The 27868-nt window shown below is 36.9% G+C and overlaps 1 protein-coding gene across 1 annotated transcript in view; it reads right to left on the bottom strand.

Moving 5' to 3' along the window:
• Nucleotides 1–27868, bottom strand: part of ME1 (malic enzyme 1) — a 180686-nt gene that overhangs the window by 99946 nt on the left and 52872 nt on the right. Inside the window, exons 3-5 of the mRNA XM_013180081.3 lie at nucleotides 25662–25811; nucleotides 3246–3321; nucleotides 974–1135 (exon numbers count right to left, since the gene is read on the bottom strand). Coding sequence (XP_013035535.3) covers nucleotides 974–1135; nucleotides 3246–3321; nucleotides 25662–25811 — 388 coding nt within the window. The remainder of the gene's footprint in view (nucleotides 1–973; nucleotides 1136–3245; nucleotides 3322–25661; nucleotides 25812–27868) is intronic.

The following is a 27868-nucleotide window of genomic DNA, read 5'->3' as shown; positions in this document are numbered from 1 at the left end:
ACTTTCAGGAGAAGGTTCTTGGGGGATAGAGAGAGAGGGTAGCAGACTGTTCCCCAGTTCAGTAATGCTTTCATGATGCATTGTCTGAACTATCCCCGTGGGGAAGGGGTGGAGGTGTGTGTATAAAGCTGAAGTTGCACACACCCAGCCCAACAATCTAGAAATCCCTGCTACATTCATTGGTATGGAGATGTCTTATTTAGTTTTAATATTCATAAATCTCTGATGCATTTATCATGCACAAAGTTTAATGCTTGCATCATTTATACTGTAACTTCTGCTAAAGCATAATGATATAGCTGATGATATCTGACATCATTCAGAGTCAATAATTCAAATGTTCTTTCAGCAGAAAAGAGAAACATCAGGGGCCAAGTAATTAACTAGTAATCCTGGGAGGCCTGGAAATAACAAAGCCAGTTTTCAGCAACTAGCTGTCTTTAAATCTCTCCACTTCGTACAAATGGGAAGCCAAGTAAAAGCGGGTAAAGTCCACTTACTTGAAGCACTGGGACTTCATTTGGGGAAAATTAATTGCATTATAGAGCTTTCTATAGCTGAAGTCAATGTACAGCTGAAGTACATAGATGTGCACTCCCAACATATACCAGACTATACTTTCAAACTGTTTCCCCAAAATGAATCCACATCTGAAATCACTGCAGAAGAATTCTGCAGCAGAAGTAGAGAAGGAATGCATCACAATTTTAACTCTATCGTCCCCCTCTTAAGATCTAATTTCCCATGCCACTTTCTAACATTTACAATGTACACGGTACGTTTTTACAGACAATATCTTCCTCACCTACTCGAGCCTTACAAAACAATCTACACAGTGCATTAGGATGAGACTTTTTCCATAAGACTTCTTAGGTTCCGCATTATCGAAAACTCTATCATAACAAGAACTTTTATACAACTTTTATACAGTTCCCTTAAAACCGCTAGCATTACACCTCAGAGAAGGATTTACCTCATTATCTGTTCCCACATCCAACATCACTGGTAGGCACTCGTGAGGTTTCACTCCTCCACATGCGGTATAAAGTGCCAGTTTACCAACTGGAATGCCCATGCCATAGCAGCCGAGGTCTCCAAGACCAAGTATACGTTCTCCATCTGTCACCACAATAGCCTGGAGGAAGAAATAAAAGCACTGTAATAATCACTTCTTTCTCATACAGTACTGTACATGCTAAGTATTCTGTTATCATCTTACTATGCTCTTTTAATTTTCACTTTAAAATGGCAGCAGGTACAAATAAATCAATAGTACAACAAAGGCCATGAATTGCATTATTGTATTTCACTGTGCTTTTGTTACACTTTTTTAGACTGTGGCTTCAATGTAAATGGGGCTGTCCTGTAAAACTTTTAGGAATACACAAGAGAGGTATGTAGTATTACATTACAAGGGAACTGGCATTGTTCCCTCTTACATTTTTCTGTCAACAGTATCAAAACAGAATAGTAAAGGAAAGGTAGTTATCCACAAAAAGATGAACCCTGGACTCCTGGGTTTTGTTGTAACTGTTTTCAGGAGAACCAGAGCCAGCAGCTTCTCCTGCTGGCCTTTCACAGGGCTGTCTACAGGGTTCTTAACCTTAGAAAATGTATTTTTTTTCCCTTGAGCAAATAACATACTCTGTGGTATTTATACATATGAGGCAGCATGTGTTTCCATTGATAGAAATACAGGAATTCAGTAAAACCCACAAAGTTGTCTGCACTAACAAGGAAGATTTTTCATAGTAAAGGACAGTAGCATCATACCCTGTATTCATAATGAGCACAAGTCTACAGTTAGAGACAACCTAACTGTAACTTTAAACAGCTTTATACAAGATAAAATTTTAAAAATACATAAAAATCCACTGCTGTAGCTGCAGCCAAATTGTCAAACTCTTACGTTAGCATTTCAATCGCAACGAAGCAGGTAGCACCACAAAAATGTTCTTGTAGCATGAGCAATGAAGTACAACTACTATAGTAAAGATCCTGTGGCCTAGCAGAAGCTGTTTAAAAATTTTACAATGCCTACTGCCAACAATGACATCTATCGTAAATACAATGCATGATTCTTCTTTTCTAATTTGGTGGAATTTTGGATGTTACAAAGTTAGTTATATACACACATATTTCAAAATTCCATATATTTTCCGGTTACAAATGGATTATTTTATTTTTTTTAGAAAGAATTGTGGATATCCCTGTGTACAACTTCTAAATCTTGATTAAATGAAATTGGCTAAATCACAAATCATACTCTGGAAGAAATCAAAGAATGCAGTAAAGGATCTCTTTCTGAGCGTGACCTGCAAATTTCAAACTACTTTTATGAAGACAGTGGTGCCACCCCTCTGAAATCAGATCAGCCAGGGAGCTGGGAGGGAGAGCTCCATGTTCATAACCCTCTTGTCCAAAATTTTCAATACCGCCAGTGACTTCTTGATACCAAAAGAGGAAAGGGATTGTAATCTCATCAAAATAAAACATTCAGACAGGACTGCCCAGAATCACACTATGCAAACAAGAAGCTAAATGCATAGATCTGATAATCACAATCCTTATTTACAGCAATGATTATTTCTCAGCCCTGAATGTTATGAGTGCTTGTCTGGTTTACATGAGTCAGCAACCAGACATTCAGCTTCAAGCTCAGTATGGGAAGCATCTGACAATGTAGTAATTCCCTTGTCATATTCTGTGACAAGCAATTTTAGCTGAAAATTTAGTAGTTTTGCTGGATTAACCCAAACATGGGAACAGATTGCCCAGAGAGGCCGTGGAGTCTCCACCACTGGAGATCTTCAAAACCAAACTGGACATAGCCCTGAGAAATCATCTCCAGGTGTCCCTGCTTGAGCAGGGGTGTTGGATCGGATGATCTCAAAAGGTCCCTACCAACCTCAACCATTCTGTGATTCTGTGAAATGCAGAAAAAGAATTCAGATTTTTTTTTTAAATGCATAACTTTCAATGTAATTGGCCAATTAATCAATAATACAATAAAGGATGCCAATAGGTAAACAAGTAAGGATGGAAAAGCTTCAAACTATAGCTGTAACATCATTGTTTCTATTTATTTAAAAAAAAAAGCAAGCTGAGAAACAATTGAAATCTAACTGATAATACGCTATCTAATCTGAATATTTCACTAGAAAAAGATAATCAAAATATCTTAACCAAGCCAACCCAGGTGCAAAATGGTGTCAGCTTTATCAAACAAACTAAACTGAAATTACCTTGATGACATTTTCTGGCCAGGACTTCAGCATTGTAGCGATGTGTCCCCGGTCATGGATAGTAATAAAAAGTCCTCTGCAAAGAAATTAATACTTTTCATATAAACAAGCAATTAAATATTTCAATGTAAATAATTTAAATAATAAAATAACTCTATGCAAATACATTTCCAACATACATGGATTCAGTTCAGTAAGTGCTCAGTTTTGTAGGAACGAGTGAATTAAATATCTGCATTTAGTAGAAGTCAGAGAAAATGTAACTGAGACAAAATGTGACTGCTCAAAGATTCATAACCTGCAGGAATTATTTCTGCAAATTGCTAAGTTTGATTTTAGAGCTCCCCAAGTACTAGATATGTTCAGATGTATTCATGAATTACCCCAGACCACAAAACACATTCATCTTAAAACAGTGATCACTAATGCTTATTCAGTCCTAACATTTATAGGTAAGAATAGGTCCCAGTTGTAATCTATGAATGAAAACTGAAATGTCATATATTATTGTTACATAAAATACCTCAGGAGCATTCACTGATGTACTTCAACAACAGTCTGCCTATTTCATTAGATTCTCCTCATTGACATAAACAAAAGTGGGAAATAATCTAATGAAAATCTCTTTGTTTTGAAAGTACAAAGTACTCCCTATAGTGCTGAGCATACTGAATTTTTACTTTGAAGAGTGTTTCTAAATTGCCCTTTAGTTCCACTAATACCTAAGAGCTTAAAGCAAACGGGCAGAAAAAAAGATGTAATTCCAATTTCATTTTCTATTATAGAAAAAAATCAACATAGTATCTTATCCTACCCTTCAGCCCTTTAGTCTTCAACTACTTTACTTGACATGCAGATATACAGCCAAATCCACTTAGACTTAATTTAATTCCCTTTCTTATCTACATTTCTCATGTGAGATAGCAAAAAAAATTCCCCACTGAAGTCAATCTCTTCAAAAACCATGGAGAAAGCAACAATGAAGAAGTAAATGCCAAGGATGCCTTCTTTTAAATAAATTTTGCAATAATAAGCATAAGGAGTTGTCTTCTAACATTTTTCTACAGCATTTCATCTGCCTATTTCAAGATGAAAATTATAAAGTAAAAATTAGAGAAAAGTGCTAAAAAAAGAATTTAAATCTAAGTCTAGTACAATATCTCCATTCATCTTGGCATATTCGTAATATTGGGTACATGCCCACGTGGGTCTAAATAAAACTAGTAACTGAGGGAAACACTGGTCAGATAGGACTGTAAGTATTGCAAGTCAAGCAAAAAAATTTCCTGCAGTGTTTAAAAGTATAGTCAAGAAACCAAAAGTCAGAAGTTACAAAATATATTAATTAATAAATATACCTAATGTCATGTGTTTATATAGTTAATACATACTGGGTTATTTATACAGTATTGAACTACTATTGTGCAATATATATTTATATTTTTTTATTTAATTTCATATTTAACTGTCTTCACCTCCTTGATATACAATTTATAAAATATACAATCAAACTCGTTTATTCTTTGGAACAAAAGACAGTGTAAGATACACTGCAATTAACCTTCTTAATCTTAATTATACAGAAACGACAACCGTACACAGCTAACTAAGCAGGACAAAAATTGTGGTGTTCTTCAAGAAAAATACATATGCACTGCATAAAGGAGTATGCACTGTATGAACAGCCATTTGTGGTTAAATATTTCATAGCATCATAGAATATCCCGTCGGAAGGGACCCACGAGGATCATAATTTTGTCTGCTTAGCTTTCATTTTATGCATTTTCCCCTAGAACTGGGAATTGCCTGTCCCTGGCACCCCTATTTCCTTCCTCCTGCCCCAGGCTCAGCCCGAACGCAGCAGGCTGGCCGATGTCAGTCACCATTTCTTAGCAGTAATGCCAGCCAGCAGATCAATTGCCCCAGCTCAGTGTAAGCTAGAGTCTGCAGGGGTGGAAGGGTTAATATTTAAAGCACTTTTAAGAAGCGATAGTGTTTACAGTACACAAGCATTTCTATTTGCAACTCAGGTACCTGAAACAGAGAGCGCTAACTGAAATGCTGTAAAGAAGCAATGCAAAATAAATGCTGATGCTTCCTCGCCGATGTGCTGTGTAATAAGACGTTTTACAAAATGCTGTGTAAACTGGTTGTATGAAGCATCAAACAGAGTTTATCAAAATTGCTAGCCTCAGAGACAGCCAATCTGAAGACACGAGCATGCTAAAGAAATAGAAGAGCGCGGGAGGAAAGCTACCCGAAACATCACCCTTCTGCTTCTCCCCGCCCTCCGATTTACACGGACCTCATAGCCCAGTGCTAAATGAAGCGAGATTTTGGATGGATTTTCTAAAGCGCCCGAGTCCAGCCCAGTGTGGTTAAATGACCTCTTTCTTGCAAAGCAGGGAGAAAGGTCTCCACGGAGTAAATTCCACAGCGGAGGAAAATAAATGCAGGACGGCGGCTCCAGGAGGAACTTTGTCAGGACATTTGTAAGGATCTTTGAATAAGTATTCAGAGCCTGTTTCAGAAATCTGTCCAGGCAGGATCACATTCAAACAACAATGAAAAATACGGGGAAAGTGTAAACAGAGTCATGTCAAAAGCATTTTGCTCCCCTCCTTCCCCCTTTCCCTCCATTCTTCTCTACGTTAGTAACACGTTTCTGGACACATTGTCCCGACAGAGAAGATGCTGCTGATTTTAAGGGCACAGTTCCCTTATTCTGTAAGAATATGGAGAGAGATAGGAATCTCTTCTTCCTCTATCTGGATCTGTTGCCCTCATCCTTCATTTCTTCAGTTAAAGCACTTTTCTCCTTTAAGGTTTCCTCTGCAAGAAGCTATGCTGCCAGGTTGCAGCGCTGCCCACCACGAGAGCATTCAGCCGCTGAACTTGCTGGCAACGCCACCTGAAACCACTGAAAGGCAGTGCCACGTATTTTTTCTTTTCCATGAGGCCTTGCTATGGCCAGAAACAGCAACAGCTGCACACAGTTATTATAAGGGGGCTAGGGTGACGCGAACTGTTGAGGCAGCCAGCCAGCAGACACGATAGTTATTTTTTGGCTGTCACAGCACAGCCATGCGAGGAATCAGGAAAAGAGAGTGGTAGCAATTTTAAGCCACAAAACACTGTAGGCTGGAAGCTACACGGTTTAAATGGGATTAATTCATTGATAAGCTCTATGTATTTCAGTGCAGAAATAAGACAGTATTGTCCCTATGTGTATGACGTTAATAAACATAAGTTTTGTCCGTGGGTTTGACTCGGTACTTCAGGATGGGCTGCTTCTGCAGATGAACAAGTAATGTGGCACAATGTAGATCTACACGCAACATGTCTCGGAAAAGGTGTTCAAACATGCTACATGTTCAGCAAGTTGCACACAGGCACCAAGACCCACCTTTACTTCTTCTGGCCCCAGTTAGACTTCAGTTCAGCACTGGTTCCTGCCACTCTAGCCAAAGGGATCACCTCTACTGATGCCCATTTCGAATACCCAGAAAATACATGAAGCTACAGTCCAGGAAAAGTTATTCAAAGAAGTAACTGTGCCTCCTTTCTTGTCACAACAGTAAGCCCACAGCCCAAAAGAATGATGCCAGGACTTTGGGATCCACTCACAAAAGGGTGGATTTTGGGGAGGCTCACTGAGTTCACCATACTGTAGTATATTATGTGGAGGTCATTCTGCATCATCTAATTTGGCTTTGTTTTATTTTACTAGAACTCTGACCTATTAGAACAAAGTAAACAGAATTAAATAGACTATTTTTTGTTATGCTTCAAGGAAATAATGTTCCACCAGCAATGTATTTGTCTATTTTCTATTAAAGCATAGTTCAGGAAAATGTGTCACAGTAATAAAACAATCCTTTCTTCCCTCTGCTTATAATAACAGGAGGTATTCTAACATGTCTCAGAAAATGCCGATTTTTTTAATGAAAAAAGTTCAAACTTTTCTCACAACCCTTCATGTTCAAAACTGTTATTTGAATTATGAACTGTATATAGAATTATTATAGAGGTGGCTTCACTTTCCCATGCTGCCTAAATCAACAAGCTTAATCATAATAATAATAATAAAAATAATAAAGTCTCAGGGAGCAGCTTCAGTTTCTTTCTGAGCCTGCACTTTCCCAAACTCCCGCACTTTGCAAGAATGAGGCAAGCTACTTCCCCAGTTCCTCTGTTAAAATTCCTTTACATAAACATTGTACTAGAAACTAAGACTACCTAAATCCCCATAAAAGAATAGTTTACACTTTTTTTCACCCTGAGATAATAATATTTCCCACTGTAACTGTTCAGTATGGTCTCCTGTCATCAGATAAAACGTTCTCAAACTTTTAATTACGTCTTAGCTTTCTAGGGTCCTTTTCGTAGCGATGCTCCTCCCAAGACCTCTGTGGCCTAGTAAATACTACTGATGGGCTGATTAAAGAAATGAAGCTGTTCACAGATTTTTATTTTTTTCAACCTTTCCCTCTGTATAGGAGTGAACTTCATTACTTTACAGTGCATGAGTATTTCTTCCAATAAATAAAGTAGTTGCCACTGAAATTTCAGCTGCTACTGAGCTTCATCCTGAATTCATCAATATAAAGAAACCCAGGCTTTAAATTGTCTAGACACTGCATATGCAAACCATATTTAAACATCAACGTTTGTAGGAAGCAAAACAAAGACTACATCCAAAACAACATAAAAAATGGGAATAGCAGCATTAAGAGAACAGCACATACTCTTAAAACTCCTGAAAACTTGGACTTGTATAGTAGTTCATAAAACAGGTTAAGTAGTAACAGTATGTGAAAGACAATGGAGAATAAGATATTAACCTGGGAAAGACATAACAGCTTGTAAATAATACATGTGTTTTAATGTTTGGCATATGGATAAACAATCCTAAATTATTGTTTATAAATCGTTATTTTGTGAAGAAGCTGGCTTCAAGTATTCTGGAAGACAGAAGATAACATCTGCCAACTCCAATTAGCTGAACTTAGAAGAGTAACAGAAGCATCATTATAAACTGTACAGAGACTCAAAAGCCTTATTTGTGTAGGAGTGTAGGGAGATAACTAAAGAAAAATATATCACTGTAAGTGCTTATGTCAAGGGGTCTGACTGTTCACTCTAGCTACAGAAGCAGATCAGAATTTAGTCTCATTTCAAGACTCCCTTTGGACAACACTGCCTCATGGCACTATTTAATAGTGCTGCTGGCAGCCTGCATAGCACTCTTTCAAGGGCCGAGATCCATCAAAGCTATTTATCAATCCCTGTTAGTATGTGGACTGCTTTAAACAGTTACTTCAGTTAAAAATAACATCTACATAGCAGAGATTAAAGTTCAAGGCACTTAAAGAACATTACAGTCTGCAATACAAATAAAGCCTGAAAAGCATAAAAGCGTAAAAAAACACCCAAAAGACAGTAGCTCTAAGTCTGTCATTTGAAAATATGACCTCAGGGGAACAAGGTTTCAGAAAAGTTTGGAGGAAGAGAAGGCACAAAACTGTAGAGACACAGATGCCGTGGGATTTTTCAGTATAGACATTAAAACAATATTTAAATATAAATAATTATGATGGTAATAATAATAAAGTCAAGTGGGTTAAGTAGCTACTTGGTGGAAAAAATGTCACAACCCAGCTGGACTGAAATTTGTGAATGCATTTTCAAATACAGTCAAGGCTGCCAAGAGAGCTGACTTCAGGTCTCAGCTCACCCCCTTTTCCAGCCCATGTGGGACTAGGGAAGAGGGGAACCACAGGCTGCTCTTCAATAACTTGCAACGCAGCAAGCCGTAGCATCCATCCACAGCAAGCCACCCCTCATCCATCTGTGGGGAGGAGATTGATGACACAAGCATTGCCCCAACCACCCTTGTGCATCTGAAAAAGGCTCCAGAGCCTGCACATAGAGTATATTTTAAATATATATAACAACAGAGTGGGTGAAAGGAAAAAAAGGCAGCAAACTGCCTACAGCAATATAGCCTGAAGGCAAATGAGAAAATTAAAAGAAAAAAAAGTTGCAACATGGGATGCTGTTTTACCACTTTTCCACAAGTCTGAAGTCTTCCAGTCCTTTGAGAGCCTGACTCTTGCTACCAAAGTAGGTAATCTCTACATTACTACTTCAAGTGTACGATGACTTTTATAAAAGGTACCCATTTTGCTTGAAACATACTGTTTTCACTTTTTCAGAATGCCATTGGAGTAAACTCTGGCTCCATAACTGTGCAAAGTCAGGCCTTTGTACAATGAAAAGCAACACGATGAACTAATTCCTCAACTGCTCTCACTCAATGCAAAAGAACATTTGATTGTTAAAACAATTAGAATAAAATATTACAAGCCTTACACAGCAAAAATTTAAAAACAAGACTCTTATGTGGTACCTAGAGCAAGTACACCTTGTCTCTTTGCTATGTAATCCACAATTGTGTATTTAATTCTGGAAACCATAATGTGCACCTCAGGCTATTTCAGATGAAAATTAAGATTGTGTCACAGTAACAAAAAAAAAAAAAAAAAAAAAAACCTTCATAGATTTTGTTACTGCAGGTGTTTTAATAATTTTTTTTCAATTATATAAAATAAACTTTATTTGCTTATCTAGATAAAACTGTTTTTTTAATTAGTGTCTCACCTCTTTTACCTACAAAATCAACAGCACAGCACCTCATGGTCTAAGTATTCCATGAGATGGAATGTAATGATGTACAAATAGAATGAATGGAATGACTGTAATGATGCTTCCTTTTCACATAACAACAGAGTAGATACAATTATCTCTCCTTAATATTCATTTCTTAAAATACAAATTTGCTCATTTAGATTTATTCCAAAAATCTCATGTGTCAAGAAAACGAGTTTATATGTATTCTTGCTGAACCACAGAAGCATAATGGCAATTAAATGGGATGTGTCTGTTTGAAAACAAGAAGGCAGACTTTGAGAAATATCATGTTTTAAGAGCCAGAGCTGTTTTGCTCCAGAAGCTACTTAAGTTCTTCTGACAGTTGCTCAATAAATAACGTAATTACTTACACCCTAATAGATACAAATAGAACTATTTGAAGATTGTGAATGAGAATGGTTTACCAGAGCCAGACACATTCATTTTTAAGACAAAAAAATAACCCACTGTTCTGCTTCAATAGCTATCCTGTTTATTTTATGCTGATATTAACTGTGTAAAGAACCCTCAGCACAGCATCCGCCATGTATTTACCAGGAATTTTGTAAAGTTAATGATGTTTTCAAAAAAACTTTTAAATGTTATTTAAACTGTGAAGTACTCAAACAAGTGAGATCACTGTCCTTCTACGTACTTCAACAATTTCTACTGTCCCAGCTCATTGGAACATGGAAAATTTCCAGTCTTTAGACAATAGCATCCTTTAGGCCAGTTTTCATTGACCTTTAAATCACCATCATTTGCTCTCAATAACCATTAAAAACGACAAAAGTGAAGACTTGTTAAAAAGGCTTCTATTATGACATATCCTACTCAACTTCCACTTTAATGAAGAAGTCACCTCTGAAAACAGACACTATCTCCCATTTGTAAAGCTGACCTCAGCAGCTAAAAAGGAACCAAGGCCACTGCTAAGTTCATGTCCCAGTGATACAACAGCTCTCCATGAAAGGAGCTGTAGTGCTAAGAGGCAAAAGTCAGAAAGGAAGGCAGGCTAATGTAGAAAGCACGTGGGTTAAACTTGTACGAGATTGTCAGTGAGCTGCCAGGCACAGAACAGAGCTGGTTCATCCACGCTTGAGCTGCCGGCATATTATGTTTGGTGACATCTCCAAGACCCACATCCATAGCGCACAGCGATGACAGAACTGCAGCATCACCGAGGTTGGAAGGGACCTCTGGAGATCTTCCAGTCCAAGCCCCCTTCCCAAGCACAGTCAGCTAGAGCAGCTGTTTTGCCTTAGCTTCCTCTAAGGCAAAAATTTGTTACAGGCCATGATTTTTCCCCAGTTTTAGCAACTCTCAGCAGTAAAAAGAAAACATCCATTCTAGCAGAGTTTGCTGCACCTAAGACTTTTTGGGTTGTGCTCCACTGCAACATACACAGAAACCTATTCCTGCCTTCAGTGGAAATTGTATCAGAAGATAGCTATAGAAAACAGGCCTCCTGCATTTTAGTGCAAAGGTGAACATCAGGCACTAGGAAAGTAAAGATTTCAATTTACTACTTGCACATTTTAAAATAAGCTCAAACTCATTAATTTTAGGACAAAGTCAAACAAGCCTTCACATCACTCTCACTCTGACTGAGAGAAGTAACACCAAAAAAGAAGAATATATTTGTAAGAAAAAACACTTTATTCAAAGGGCACTGCATGCAATCATAGTTATTTCTGAAACAAAGACATGGTAACGAAGTTATTGGAGCTATATTTAAAACCTGACAAAGCAGAAATTTTCTTCCTTATAAACTTTTAATGTTGAATAGAATTGAATATAGGTATAGCATGAATATTGTGTCTTAAAATCACTAAAATTGTAAGAGCTTAAAAATAACACGAATTGAAAAGCAAACATTTATTCAGCCTCAGTTATTTACAAGACTATTCTCCTATCATTCACAGAAATGACATTCAAATAATTTTCTGCTTAAATTTTATTTTTAATATTTGACTAATACCAGTTACAGACTTCTGATTCGAACTGGAAAAAAAAAAAAAAGATGGACTTGCATTTATTGCCTGCTAGAGCATACAACTTCTTCCGTGGGATCTTGCAGTGAATCCATAATTTCTTACAGAATCATCAGAGGGAGAAGATTAAATCTTACTAATGCAAAATAATCCATGTGATTGGATTCTTATACATCCTCACTGTTTTCAACATTCCTCAAAGTTATTTGCTGCAGTGGTTAATATGGCTTACTGACACAGGCCTCAGCTCACCACTACACTAGGTAAGGACAAGCGCAGCCCAAAGGGACCCACAGGAAAGGTAACTCCCCAGAGAGAGCAGCAGCAGGAGGCACCAAAGCATACCTGACCTGGTGTTCAGCAACCATCTCATACTGAAATCAATTATTTTCAACAAATTAATTCACCAAGCCAACCAAGCTGCCTGAAGTGCAGCTCTATTCGCAGGATCAGATGCCAGGAACACAGTGGAAAGGTCGCAGCAAAGTCATTATATGTCCACCTCCTTTTCTACCCCTGTTGAGTTTGGGGCCTCCACCACATCCTCATGTAAGACCCTGGGCTCAGCCTTCCTGGACAGGACCACTGCTGAATGGCCTGGAAACCTATGAAGTACTGCAAAATGGGGTTTTCAGGAGAGAAGGGAGTTCTGGATGTTAGTTCACTCAGCTCACCACTCTCGGAAAGTGCAGCATGCACACCAGCACATGTGCATCCATTTTGAGCGGAGTGAGGCCGTACGCATCCTCACACCTACTCCCTGCTTACACTTTCATTTAGCTGTTCACCTACTTGTACGTTGTCCATATCTTGGCCTCAAGAAAATAAGGATATATCTACAAAAACTATATAAAGACATTCTTGCTTCCGAAATACAGTTGATATAAAGACAATGCTTTTGCAACTGTTGCTCCACATTTCACATACTGCATAAACAGAAACCAGAAATTCCTCAGTGGCGAGGCCTTTCAGTCAGCAGTCTAGATTTTTACCTCTGACTTTGAGAGACTGTAAAATATTTGGTTTCTGCAAAGGCTAAAGCATAGTTTGAAATCCCAGAACACTGCTCTATTCCACTTCTGCATGAAAACAGACTCTGTTCTGCACTCACGACCAAGGAGCCAGGCTTCGACAGCCACTGGGAAATACAAGAAGCCTTCACAGGGGATGAGGAATTTCAGGGCACCAAGTCAGTGCTTCACAGTAACACAGAGTTTCTCTCCTGACAAGTGATCCTATCACAGAACTGACTTCTCAGATTAGTCATTTGTTTTCCCACATGAAAACGAATGATTACTGTTTATAAATTGACACACACAATATATAAATTATTGTCTGGTGACAATGTGACTAGTTTTGTATGAAAGTTAAATTCCAATTTATTCTCGCCATAAGAAGTTAGTCATTAATCATTTTTGTTGGTATTTGGTTCATTTCCTTTCTGTTGGTATTTTATTGAGTGTTTGGGATCACTCAATAACCAGATAACATCATTTAAAAATTTTCTTACGAAACTTACAAACCGAAGTAGCTTTAACAATGTTTTATTTAGGCTACTGACTGCCTATACATACCAAAAATAACCTTCTAAAAATCACAACTGTGGCTGTCTACACTCCAAAACAAACAAGAGTGTTTGACTTTTATTGAAACACTCATCTTTAAAAAGGGTATAGCAACTGAGATCTCCTAGGTTAGACTCTTAGTTAAAATCTGAATAATTTTTAAACATAGATCTTAATCTAAAATATTTTAGAATTCAATAGAATGTTACAACAACAGGTCAGAATAAAGATCAGTTTAGTTTAACTCCAAAAAAGTGCTCTGGAAAGTAGGCCCTTGGCATACAAAGGGTTCAGTTGTACATCTATCAAACAGTTTTACATCCAGTTTTTATTGTTTTCTTTTAGTCTTTCAATTTTAGGTGATTTGCTGAAATCATTGCACTGATAGCATAGCTACAATAATTTCCGTCGTTTTATGTCCATATTTTCCACTATCAAAAATATAAACTTTAAAAACAGTAAAATGAAAACAACCTGACCAGAACTGGTTCTGGTCTTATTTCCTATTAAATTTACAACATGCATGAATGTATAAGTCAGACAAAAATTTTATGACTGTGTCCAACAACAGCTTTTAACATGGGAAAAAAATTATTGAAAGTCTACAGGCCAGGCCATACACTCAAACATCTTTCAAAGACAGACTTTTGTAAAACCCTGAATGCAATGTACCAACCATACATCACATAACCGAGGTTACAGCCATCCGCAAGAAGAATTTCATTTCAAGCCCAGCACAGTGTGTGCTGTCGTATTTCCACTTTCTGTGTTATGTGTCAAACTGAAAACAGGGATAGGTACATTGCCAGGAGCAAACAGAGATAGGGCAGAATTGATTTTTTGTTTTTATGTATTCTATTTACTTGGGAAAAACAAATTCCCACATGCCCATATCCTAGTTATCTGTGAATAAACCATTAATCAAATAAAGAGAAAGGAAACAGTGTTCTGTGTTGTCATTTTCAGAAGCAAACATCTCCATGTCACATTTAAGGAACTCGTTCCGGATGGCTGAGGAAAACAGTCAAAGACATATTCTTTCCTGGACTGGCAGCATGAACAACTTGCCACTTGACATACAGGGCAACAAATCCATTAATTCATATGTGCTTAAGTTAAACCTAAAAAACAACTCCAGGAGAAAAGAAAAAAATAACAATACCCTCTCACATAAGAATGCTGCCAGAAAACGGTGAACTTCTGGAGGTGGAAACATGTTGCTGTGGCTCTACAAGCTACATTACGGCTTCATCTTGGCAACAGTAAGCCAGTCCCTTGGATGGCACACATTGCCACCAGAAAGCCCAACATAATGGTTAACTGTCTTATTCTAGAGTACACCTACAAAACTCCTTTTTTCTTTTTTTTCCTTGAGACCAAACAGAAATTAAAGTCAAACATAGCTGTTTTGGGAATAAAGAGGCAAAAATAAGAACTGGATTTTGACCATCCTTATGTCAAAGGCATCAAAGGCATAGGTTCTAATTCAATATAAACCAAAGCTTCTTTTTTTTTTTTCTTTTTTTTTTTTTCTTTTTTTTTTTTAATGACTTCCCTATCAATGTCTACTTCTGGTTAGAAATACTTATTTCAGATCAGTTTCAGTCAGCACTTGCTTTTCTTACAAGAACTACTTGCTTTGTTTGGTTTATATGTATTTTTAGTTTTGTTTACTTGATCAATGCTCCCAACAGTCTCATACACCTACAGCTGCTTCCTAAAATATATATATATATATATATATATATATAAATTTTCCTGCAGGTAATTTAATATCTTAATACTCATTAGCAAAATAAGGTCATAATATGAAGCAGAACTCACTTGCAATGCCATCACTTAACTCTGAGACCAGTGGTTGGGATGACAGAAACCTCACCCAGCTTCCTCCACTCAACTGCAGATCGCAGTACATTAATGCCACTTCTGCTATACATTTTGTGAAGTTATTATTACCTGGACTTTTAATGTTTATTTTAAGCTTATGTATAATGCACACTGGGGGCACTTTTTTATTGAAGAGCACACATAAGAAAACAGTTGTATAAAGCTGTAGAACTTTGCCAAAAAGAATGGAAACGCCATGCAAGAAATTAAAGGATTTCTTTCTACCTCAAAACTTTCATCTCTTGCCTTTTCCAGAAGCTCCTTAACAGCACAGGCATATGGCTGTCTCAAAAACTGTGTGCAAAAATCTTAAGAACTGATAACCATCTGGCCATAAATACAGAGAAACACAAGATATTTTAAAACACACAGTAGTTCCATTGTTGTGCTCTTGAAGGCTCACAATCTTCATGAATTCTCTTCACTTTAAAGAATCCATTTCAAGACCCGACTATTTAGAAAGCTTCTGGACAGAGACAGAAAACTATGATTTTAGAATATCCAAGCTATGGCAAAGTTTCGCTGGGGTTTTTACTTTCTCTTTTTGACTTCACCAAATACAGGATTTCTTTTTTAAAGCTACTGTATCTTGTATTAGAAATGCAACAATGGGACGATGCTGGACTGCTGAGTAATGAGAGCATTTTGAACAGAGAAGCTGCTGAGTAGGTAAGCAGGGGATTTGGGTGGTGCCGAAGGACGTGCAACAAATGTACAGAAAACGAGAGCTGGAGAAAATCCAGTGTAAGCATATCCTGAAGGAAAACATCCTCTGGACAAGGGATGGGATATATTCAGAATGAGCTAATAAAATCATTGTAATGTTTCTGAGTCACTGGTGTTGTCTCATCTGAAATACTACTGGCACCTCATTTTGCAATATTAGGAGACAGTAATGGGAATTACTGGGGAGCTGGAGAAAGCTCTCTGCATTGAGGCAGAGAGTGGGATTCCTCTACCTCTGCAAAGCTCTCAATATAAAATAACATATTAAATGCTTATCAACCACCTCTAATAATTCTTTGCTACATGCTTATGTTGACTACAAATACTTCACTACTGGTGATGATACCTATTTGTAAGCACATGCAGCAAATACCATTTCTTTTTTATCCCACTGATAGCTAGAAGTATGCCCTTTCTCTTCTACAACGTAGTCCTAGAAAGGAAGAAAGAAGCACATACCTTTTTCTCAGTATTCCTCAAGCAATGAATTGCAAGTTTAGACAAAACGCAAATGGACAGGTGAGAAGGCACACCTCAGATCTCCAAACAGACACAGAAAAATAGTACATTGTTGTCCTTCAAGTGTTTTTCCAAACATAAATGCACCCTGATAAGCAGTTCCTTGCAATGTGTTCAAGAGGGTTTCAGAGTACCCACTTTTATAAAAACAGAGGGTCTGCCATCCAAAATTCAAACAACTCCGTAACTCCCCAGCAACAGCAAGTTCAACAAAAATGTTAGTCATTAGCACAGGTGTCTACTATAGGAACACTCGGCAAAAAAGAGCAGACCCAGAATCATGCATCAGTCTTCCTTGTGAACTAAACAAATCAACAGCACTAGAACTGAATCTGTATTTCTGAATAGATTAAGACCCTTAAATGTCAAAGTCTATACTTAGGTTAACTTTTTTAATAACTAAAATGACAACTATAAAAACAAAAAATAAAAATAACTATGAAAACATTTATAACCATATGATCTAATGACCAATTATTACTCAACATCCAACTACTTTTGTACTTCCTCCCGAAGCAATCTATAAAAAGGGTCCCTAAGAAGGGACAGAAAGGAAGCTTGGGAGGTGACAATTCTGAAAAAATAATAATAAAAAAAAAATTACACAGTCCTAAAGAACAATGTCAAAAACCTACACGAGATGTCTGACTGAGGTGTTTGCTAATGTTTGATAGTCTGTCTTTGAAAAGGTGTTGAACGAAGAAAAGTTATGTCTCTCTTATTGAAGTAAGTGGCTCTTGAAAGGTTTGCTTTAGGGCCAAATGATGTTGACGGTTGGGGGGCTGTATAAATCTGGCAGGTTGACAGAGGCTGTTTCATGAGGAGAAAAATGTGGTAGATAAATATTTTTGAACAGAGTAGGACAGAGCCAATAAGTAGACCTCTCCCTTACAGTATTACCTGATTCTTTAGTGTTGCTCACAAGACTTTGGCCAAGTCGAGGTGTGAAAATTAAATAAAATTACTGCCCTTAAAGTACATTTTATTAAGGAACATACTACTCTGGGAAATCTGGAAGCTTGTAACCAGAAGGCTGGCGCAAAATCAAAATCTCTCTAAAAATTCAGGAAAAAAGGAAGAAATCAAAGAGTAACATGGTTATATATTGGTGCAAGTCCTAATTATTAATAGGAGACTATAACTTGCCAAAAGAATATCACTATTTTAAAAAGGCACTGATATATCTATAGCTCATTTGTTGAAAACAATACAGCCTGCCTTTTCATATGGTATTGGCACTAGAGAGAAAAGACTAGTCAGAGTAAAGACATTTTACTTGCGATCATGTACTTTCTGTCCACTCTCCTGCACGCAGACCTACAAAATTACTGTTTTAACAACCCAAATGAGAAGGGTCTAACAACCACTCCATTAATAACTGTCATACAAACTGGCCTCCCTATGTGGTGAAAAACATCAGTAAGAAAATTCTTTGTTTCACGGGAGCCTTCTAATAGGATGTATAGGGAGGAAGATAATTGTCATATGCTAAAATCCAGAGAAGTTTTAATTCACATTGGCTCAGAGTTCAGATGCCCTAGAAAACATAAATTTGAGTCCTCCAAATTTATGGAGGAGAGGGAACTTTCTACTCTAATTTCACACAAGAGATGGTGGAAAAGTAAAAAATAACAGTACAAATCAGATGAGAACAGGAATCTCCTGGAAATATCCAGGATGGCACGAAAGAAGCAGACAGGGAAACAGATAGGCATGGCCAGGACGTTAGTTCTGGCGCTCTTGCACAGAAACCACCAAGGATGTTGTAGAAGGGCCTTGAGGTTTTCTAAGAAGTCTGTGCAAAGAGGGGAAGGAAAATGACCGAACATTAATTGCTGCCAAACATTCTGAGAGTCATGTTTTGAGTATGGATGGGCTCATTTTCTCCCCCACACTGTACAGATATACTCCCTCCAGAAAAAACAGAGCGAGCAATACACCATCGAGAGGTACAAACTTAGGACTGAAAGCCAGAAATTCCATGCTCATGATGTGTTTCAGGACAAAGCTTTTACGACCTAGATTCCTAGATTACCTGCATAAGAAATCATTTATGCAGCTTGTGAGAGTAGGAAGAAGCTAACACAAGTAATGTTCCAACTCTAAAAGATTAAATGAAAGACTACCTCTATGTATGACTTCCAGAATGACTTCGTAAATCCTATCCTTCCGCTATTGCTGTAGGTAAAACCTATGTGCAAGCACAAAGTCCCAAAAAGTACAAGTACAAAAAAACAGCACCACATGGAGGACATTATATTTCATTATGTTAGATCAGGATTATATATTTGCAATTTATCATAAGCTAATTCATGTTTCTATTCTAAGGTGCAAGTTTAATAAAAAGAAAAAAAATTCACAATGTAACCAAATGGTGTAACCTACTCTCAACATATTACCAAAAGCCATGAATTTAACATAATTGAAGAGAGACCAGATGACTACATACATATAACCTAAAGAATATCCTAATGTTTTCAAAATCAAGGTATGACTTTTTACATTCATCTACTTCTTAGACTCAGAATTGACTTAATATTTACAGAGCACTCTAAGACCAAAATGAGGCCAACTGACATCTGTGCAAGATTCTCACATCTTCCACTGCAGCATTACTGGCTGAAGCATTACTGGTTTCTAGAAGACTGTCTAGGAGAAGAGAGGAATTTAACATTCCCATGGTGTGCCAATTCTCTTTTTACAGCTTTTCAGAGTATGGCAAAATATCACACTAGGAGAATCTATTGGCCTTACTTTTAAGCTGAGAAAGCAACAGCACGCTAAGCTAAATTTTGGCTTGACGAAGGTAAGGAGCACACCATGCCAAAGAGTAGAACCACAGGGTATCATTAAGATGTCATAGTGCTTGAAATCAATGGATAGGCTGTTTAATATGATTTTATGCTATAAAATTATCAGTTAACTAAACAAGGATACTACTAAGACAACTATTCACAGTAATAATCAGATTAATGATGGCTCTAAAAAACAAAACTGCTTTGTCTGGAAAAAAACACCTAGATTCTCTAAAAAAAAATCTATAGGACAGTTACACTGGTGAAGATGTTAGGTTAAATGAATCCAGATCTTCTGGTCTCAAACAGGAAAATACCACAGATCTGTGCATGAAACAGGCATTCACAAAGAAGCAGCACCAGGAACTGAACTTTATTGGCTCTTGTGATCCACGAGGACTTGACAAGTCTCTGGCCTCCTGGAAGCTAAATCTGTTTTCTGAAGAGACTTGGATGTCAAAGGCATCCAATGGAATTAACAAAAAGAAAAATCCAGGCTCCACTGAAAACCTCATTAAAACCCACAATAAAAATTATTAAATGCGCTGCAGGAATCAACCTTGTGCTGGAAAACAGACCACAGCTCCTGCCGCCAAGTTCTGCAATTTTGTAAGTTCTGTCACAGGAGACAAATATTTCTCTCTTCTCTAATTCCATTTCCTTATTAAAAAGCTACACTATCTTGCAGCTGACAGTCTCGGTATGCTTGGTAAACAGCGTGTCAACAATAAAAGAACTCACACTTGCAGCCCTTGCATTCAATACATTGCATCTGTAAATGCATGCAGTAAATGTAAATAGATGTGATCTCTTTGAGAAATATGAGGAACGGAACCCATTTCAAGTTCATATGTGCTGAGACAGTCACACACTTCAATATGGCTGCAATCTGGTACAATATCAGCACTTATGAACTGAGTATTTGACATGATAAATTGCCCTCTGAAACATGGGCACTAACAACCACCAATACCATTTTAAATGTTCTTAAAAATTACTGAAATAGCTAAAACTTTACAATACTTATTAAAAGTCAATTCAAAATGCAATCTTGCTTGGACTTCAGGAGAATAAGAGAATTCTAGATTTGCTTTTTCTAGTCATTTGTGAGGAAGGAAAATAAGAAAAAAAGACAAAGTCAAATGAATTATTAGACAAGAAAACTTCTGTGAGAAGACTTTAATGACAAGTACCTAGAAGCTGGGGAAGATCCAATTCTATATGTAAGAAAAAAATAAAGAAAAAACATAAAAAAACCTAAGGCTGACATGCTTTGCCTCTTACATGACTTCATCTGAATCTTCAATATTGAGCATCAATTTCAATTTAGCTACTTTTAAAATGGTTCCCAGTCAGACTGACAGCAAATGACTGCATCAGTAAGTTATTTCAGAGGAGCTCTGACATGCCTGTGTGGCTACAATAGTTACGAGGGCTTGCTCTTTCCATATTCTCTCTGAAATGGGTTTTCCTTCTAGGAATGGAAATACATAAACAGTCACCTAACATTTTACCAACATCCAAAGTCTTCAGCATAGCTATACTTGTCAATTTTTCCTCCCCTCTCTAAAAGCTGAATTTACACAAGAACCTGAAACTCCTGGGTGTTCTCTATACAACGTAAAAAGTTGATTTTGGATTCTTAGAGAAAATTTCCATTGAACTTTCCCATGTTTATACTTTTGGGATGAATAAAGCAACTGAAAGAACCGTTATATTTTAGAAACCCATTTATAGGAATAGATTGTTTCTTTGTAAGTCAGCAAAAGTTTTCATATGTAGTTGCAAGCTTTCTGCAGTTAAAGAATATTTTACTTTTTTTTTTTTAATATATATATATATATATATGAAGTGATATGTAGAAACTCTTCACCAGAAAGCTATTTCATAGGGATTCTGAGATAATGTTCTTAATGGTAGCGTGATTGCTGCAATAAAGCCAGAAGTCCACTACATTCCCAGCATAAGCCTTTAAAACTTTTATCTGCACATTTTTTAAATCCCTGGATACGCCTACAGACAATCCAACAGTAGAGTGAGGGGAATCCTTACAGAAGTCTGAATTCCTTCTCTGATCTACCTCTAGAGGAGCCTCTTTGTTCCCTCATCCTCCTCAATTAGTTGTTACAGATCAGCTACCAGATCTGCTATCAGACCTGTATTATCTATTTCTAGAATGTAAGACTCTTATTCATTAAAACTGATGGATTTTAAGCTGAATATTCACGGTGAGTAATGCAATCTTGAGTTGAGTTTTAATGTTACAAACAAATGTCCATTACCCAGATGAGTTTTAAACCAGAGAGTAAAGTTATTTTGCAGCTGGTTCTCTTGAGAAATGTTGCTTAATCACATAGTCAGCTGATCGGCCAAGAATGTTCATTCTATAATTACAAAATACTGATTCAGGATGAAAAACATCTCTCGTTAGCCACAATGTCCTTCTATAACTCTAAGTACATCATGTGAGCCCTTACAGTCTTCTAAAAACATGAACGGGAGGTGCAGATGATGATCTCATTTAATGACCTCACTAGACACCTATCTTTTAACTTCACATTAACTATTCACTAAGCCCTTGTCTGAATATATAACTATGAACTAGAGAGTTTAAACTCGCTGTACAAGATACACAGATCTGACCGAATATTAAAAAAACCTTTCAGATGTAAACTGCATAATGAGACATTGCATTTCAACTTTCGTTGTTATAAATATAAGAATGTCTAGAATGGGTTAAACTGTGTATTTGTTACTCCTCTTCTCATTTTGCATGCTGAAATGGTTTTTTTTCTTCTTTGCAAGTTCAACTCACAGAGGGTGCTGTTTATGACGGATGCCAGTATATAATGCTTAATACTATACAAGTCACACTCTAGAATATAGTTTCAAACCAAATGAAGTTGACTGCTTTGCAGAGTTGGTTTTGGAATAATTTGTAAAAGGTTTTCCTTAGGGAAAAAAAAAATGTTTCTGTAGCAGAATGCAGTGGAAGATGATAAAGGATAGGCATTTCTTAAGTAGTGAAGAATCTGTCAAAGGGGACACTCTTTATAGACCTCTCTTCTGAGACCTCTGATGAACACTGGAATAAGCTAAGTGGTTGGGGAAAATGAGAGACCAAGCGTAAGACACCATGAACACAGCTATTGGAAATTTTCAGTACAGTAAACATCCGACTTGGCTGATGATCTTTCTTCTTAAAAAAAGAAAAAAAAAAAGTATGAGATTCTCATGAGGCAGAAGAAGACTGTAGATGTTTTTCAGCCATCTTTACTTAAGCGAGTCATTAAAGCACTTATTTGAAAATGGTGAGGCAATCCATCAGGACTAGAAATAAACCAGACGTTTATAAATATCTTACACGTCTCCAAAGCCAGTCAGTCGTGAATATAAAGCTGACATGTAGTTGGGGAAGCAGCAGACAGCAGAATACAGCCAAGGCTGATTTCAGTAGCTCAAGAATAAAACTGAATACCAAAAGACACATCACTTAAAACATTACTTAATATTGTTTAAAACATCATTCACTCATTAGCAGCTGAACTGAAGTGAAAAAAGTGTCAAATACCAAATAATGGAATGTCCTATAAACCCATATATTTTTAAGGCTAAAAGATAAAGGAAGTATTATGTGAGTAGTGTAATATGTCTTGAATTTGCTTATTTTCACTAAGGAAATAAGCACTTTTTTTGAAGAAAAATACCAGACTTCATTCCAGTATTGGCAAATAAAGTCATACTTTTAAGAACATACGATCAGGATGCTCAAATAGCACTTGTACCTTTCTCTTTCATCAGATTGTCACTGTCACTGTTTAGAATGCCTAAATATAACATCAGAATAGAAGTTCACTACCCGTATGACAGCTTAATGTGCTTTTTTAAGCAGAATACAGCAAAATCCCTGGGGAATATAGAAACTTAGCACAACGTTATATGCACTGGTAGTTTTATACTGCAGTTATTTGCTGGGTTGAGAGAATTTAGCTTGCTGTTCCCAAGATTGCACAATACATGTAAAACGGCTATTATGCTGTGCTTTTGGAAGTGTTTTTGAAAGCTTTCTATATTCTATTTGAAACGAAATGGAAAAAAATTAGCTTGTTGTGACATACATTATCTATGTAAAAAAAATCCATAAGGTATTACAGTCCTGCTCAATTTTCATTACAGGGTAGGCTAGTGAGTGGCTTAGTTGCATAGTGGAGAACTCAGAAGTTCTTGTTTCCCAATATATTTGTGCAAACTGCATGTCTGTAGCGTAACTTGTTTCCAACTGTACAAATCCATAAGTGTATTAGTGATAGAGTGACATGATAGAGTAGTCAAGCATTGGAACGGGTTGCCCAGGGAAGTGGTGGAGTCACCGTCCCTGAGGGTGTTCAAGGAAAGGCTGGACGTGGTGTTTAGGGACATGGGTTAGTGGGTGACATTGGTGGTAGGGGGATGGTTGGACCAGATGATCTTTCAGCCTTAGTGATTCTATGATTCTATGGTCTAGGAGTTTAGTTTTAATACATAATGTATTAAAAGACTTAGGCCATCTCTCTAAGTCTTCTGCAGACAAAAATTCCACCAAAGGAAAAATAACAAAAAAAAAAAAAAAGAAGAAAAGTTGAAATATTTCCTCTCCCCACCTCTACCCCTCATATCACTTTTTCCTGTGTCTTAAGTGTACTTAGTATCTGACTAGAGAACGGAATTAAGGAGCTGATGGGCTGTTTTTATTACTGTAGCAATCTGCCCCACCAGTTCTGACTGCCACCCAGCAGAACTGTTGTCTAATTGTTTTGTGTTTCTTCTTTTTCGTTTTTTCTACACAGATGCTCCATGCATCTGGGAAGAAAGTGCAGAGTACAATGTTTGTCTCTGTGATCCGGCATGGGCAGAGGTGCTTTTTGTGCAACATCCTATATGGCAATAGATATCAAAACAAGGAACAATGAGACCAGCTTAGGCGAAGACTTAATTTACAGACAAGTTTAGGACTCCCTGGAAGGACAATAAAATCACCATGGTGATAATAATGAGGGGAAAAAAGAAGATGACTTCTTTGCTAGGGGAGGCACCTAAAAGCCACAGATTGTTAGACAGGTTTAAGCAAGCATTCTTGAGGTCTTTTTGAACTTCTTAATGTCTACAGAAGTAGGATTTTTTGTTTTCTGTAAATGGCCAGATGGTCCTGACTCATTCAGTCACAAGGCCAAAATGATTTTTACATTAACAACAAGAAAACCTTGAAGCCATAAGTCTTGTTCCTTAAATATCTCCTCCTGAAGACAATGTGAGCAGCCGTTTGTCCCCTATTGTCCCTATAGGGGGACCCTATTTGTCCCCCTATACTGCAAACCTCTTAATTTTGATCAATGCCTTGAATGTAAAAAAGCCTATTTCTGTTAACAGAGCTATACACATACAGCTCATTCTCTCTCCCTTTGCCAGAAAATAGCACAGAATGTTTGAAAGCGTTGTTACATTTTGCATTTGGAGCAAAGATACAGCATCATTCACACAAGTCTCAGGAACTGTTTTAGATCGAAGCAAAAATATTGCCCCAAAGTCTGAGTGCTTTCTCCCATATACACAAGATCCTCAAACAGCAGCCACTATAAATCTCAACCTCTCTGGGCTGATGTTCAAGAGGCATGAAACAGAAGCAGACAGAAGTTACATCTCCCCCTCTCTCACTCTACTTCCCTGTCACTCTACAAATACAGATACTGTATACAGAATAAAAGCTCTCCCATAGCCTATGAAAGCACAACTTATTAAGCAGTGAGACAAGTGCCTTAATTATTATTGATTTTTCCTAAGATGTCTTTAGGTATACACATAATGCATCCTATTGTATCATACTATTTTTATATACGGGTGCATAAAACATCTATAATACAAATATGTATATAAAAGTCAATGCTCTTAATAATGCTAAAACAAAATTAAGACTCAGGACCCATTATTTTATGGTGTTGTAACATGCAGCTAGGATTCCAAGAAAGTCAAATTCAGTGAATGAGATTAAAAACGTACCCATGTTCTAACATAATTAAAACAAGCATTTACCTTCTTAATGCAATACAAATTATTGTTTAATGTAGACTGAAAATGTAGTTTGATTTATCTCATTTATTACAGTTTTGGCTTACATTCAGCTATGTTAGGACCCCCCTGCAGAAATCCGCCAAGAAGAAAGTAAGATATAATTACTTTTATTTGAAGTATAAACTTACATACCTTGGCCTCCGAAATGCTAAACCATACTGCTGGCAAGCCAGTCCCACAGTGGGAGTATAAACAATAGGCATGAACCTTTCTATGTCAGAAGTCAGCACTTTATAGAAAAGCTTTTCGTTTCGATCCTGAAGACTCATTAGTAGAATATATCTGTGGAGAATTAAATATAATTAGATAGGCATCAAGTGAATATATAAAGTAAATTTAGAAATGGTGTTTAGAAAATAAATTAAAGCTACGTTTGTTCTACAACAGCTTCTTTCTTAGCCTACTGTATTTAAATTCCTTCTTATCTTAACAGCACAACTGTTTCAGACATAAAGGATAATAAACCAGATGAGACAGAGAGAAGATGAATCCATCACAAAGTTGACGTACTGAACACACTCAGGAAGCTGATCCCGAGCTGATAAGGGTATAAGATTATGCTGCAAGAGAATATTTGGTCTGCCAGAACCTAAACCACATGTATCAATTATTCCATCTGAACTGAAATAGGCATTAAAATAAAAATTAAACAAACTTACTCTCTTCCTCAAAAAATTCAAACTAGAAGTTTCAGCTTTTTCTACGTTTGCCTTAATAGAAATTTCTTCCAAACCCAGATGAATACTTCAAATAAATACTTTACCAGAATGCTGCAAGACAAAGCTTTCAAAAACAAAGCAGACGCATGTCTTTTGATGCTGAAGTTTATGCTTGTAATGAAATTTGCACTGGTTTATGTACTAGCAGAAATCAATTCTGGATTGCATTTGTAGAAGTTTTATATTTATTTTAAAAAATTAAATGCAAAAAATCATCAGAAAAATGAGAGTGAAAAACGTTCATGCTTAGCTTGATCTGCTTTTTACTACCATCACCCTAACACAGAATAAATACTCAGCTGCTCCAAGAGCCCAGCCAGGAAGCCAAATTTACACGGAGTATGACAATGCAGATGACATGAGTCTACATATCCAGTGACTTCAAGTTACACCAGTTTACTCAGGTACAAGCCTGGTCACTTCATCAACACTTGACAGTTTGGAATGTGATGAGCCTAAACAGGTTAGGAAATCTGCAATTATTTTGTTAAAGCTTAGCTTTGTCCATCAGCTAGAGAAGCCTTTAACCAGTCTCGCATGAAAGGGCAGCGCAGCCCCTTTGGCAACCAGAGACTGCAAGGAAGAGGCAGGAGTGAGGCAAACCAGTGTCCCTCCCCTGGGTTACTCAGAGTGCCTTTAAGGGTGCCTCAGCCCCTACACAGATAAAGATTTTGAAACCAAAGAGTTGATCATATACTCTAAATATCATCCTTGTGAGACATCCTGAGCCACCTTCCCTTATACATGTAAGTTTTGAATGTTCTCCAAGGTTAAATTATACCCTGCACTTGCAGTTCTCAGCTGCAAATACACATACAGCATCTTCCCCTCAAATTATTACATTTCCATACAACCTTTAATTTTCCTAGTACTTTGTCATGATATGGCATGTCTTTCAATACCCTTGTTATCCTGGAGCGTTTTTCTTTATTAAAACCTTTCAACTGAGAATGATTATCCCAGCATTTCCCTTGAAACACAAGCTCCTTCACATATAATTGTAAATACATTTGAGGGCATTCATTTTGTTTCTAGAGGATCTCAAAAGTGGTGTTAGAGACTATCAAGCGTACTCAGGACTGCTCTATACCAAAGACTGCAAGCACTCAGGCAAACCAGGTGATTAGGTTTTGAAGCAGTTGCCAATATATTTTCTCTCCTTTTTCCTACTTTTATTTAAAATGAGAAGCAGCTATTTAAAACTTTAGAATACCTTTTCATTATCCTTTCTTATTACTCAGACCAATCCTGAATTGCAAATGCAACTGTAAATTGTACAGAAATCTTTGAGAGAAGAAACTAAAAGTTAAAAAAAAACAAAACCATAAAAACTTCTTCAAGGGCTTCAATTCAAAAAACTATTAGCTAAAACTCTCCATTCTGGCATTTTGGTTTTACTGTTCTGAAGCATTAAATTGGATTTTTGTTTTCATATTGGTATTTGTCATGGCATTTTTGTACTCAAGATACAGTAAAAGAATTGTGAAGATAACAATGGTATAGTAACTATCATCATATTTTAAAATATTACATATTTGGCCATATCCAAATCAGCATAAGATATATTACTATAAGGTGACAAATATTTCTAGAGAAGAGCAATTTTGATCAGAAGGCTAA

Source organism: Anser cygnoides, chromosome 3 (genome assembly GCF_040182565.1).
Source record: "Anser cygnoides isolate HZ-2024a breed goose chromosome 3, Taihu_goose_T2T_genome, whole genome shotgun sequence".
NCBI lineage: Eukaryota > Metazoa > Chordata > Aves > Anseriformes > Anatidae > Anser > Anser cygnoides.
This window is presented reverse-complemented; position numbering and strand designations above follow the sequence as displayed.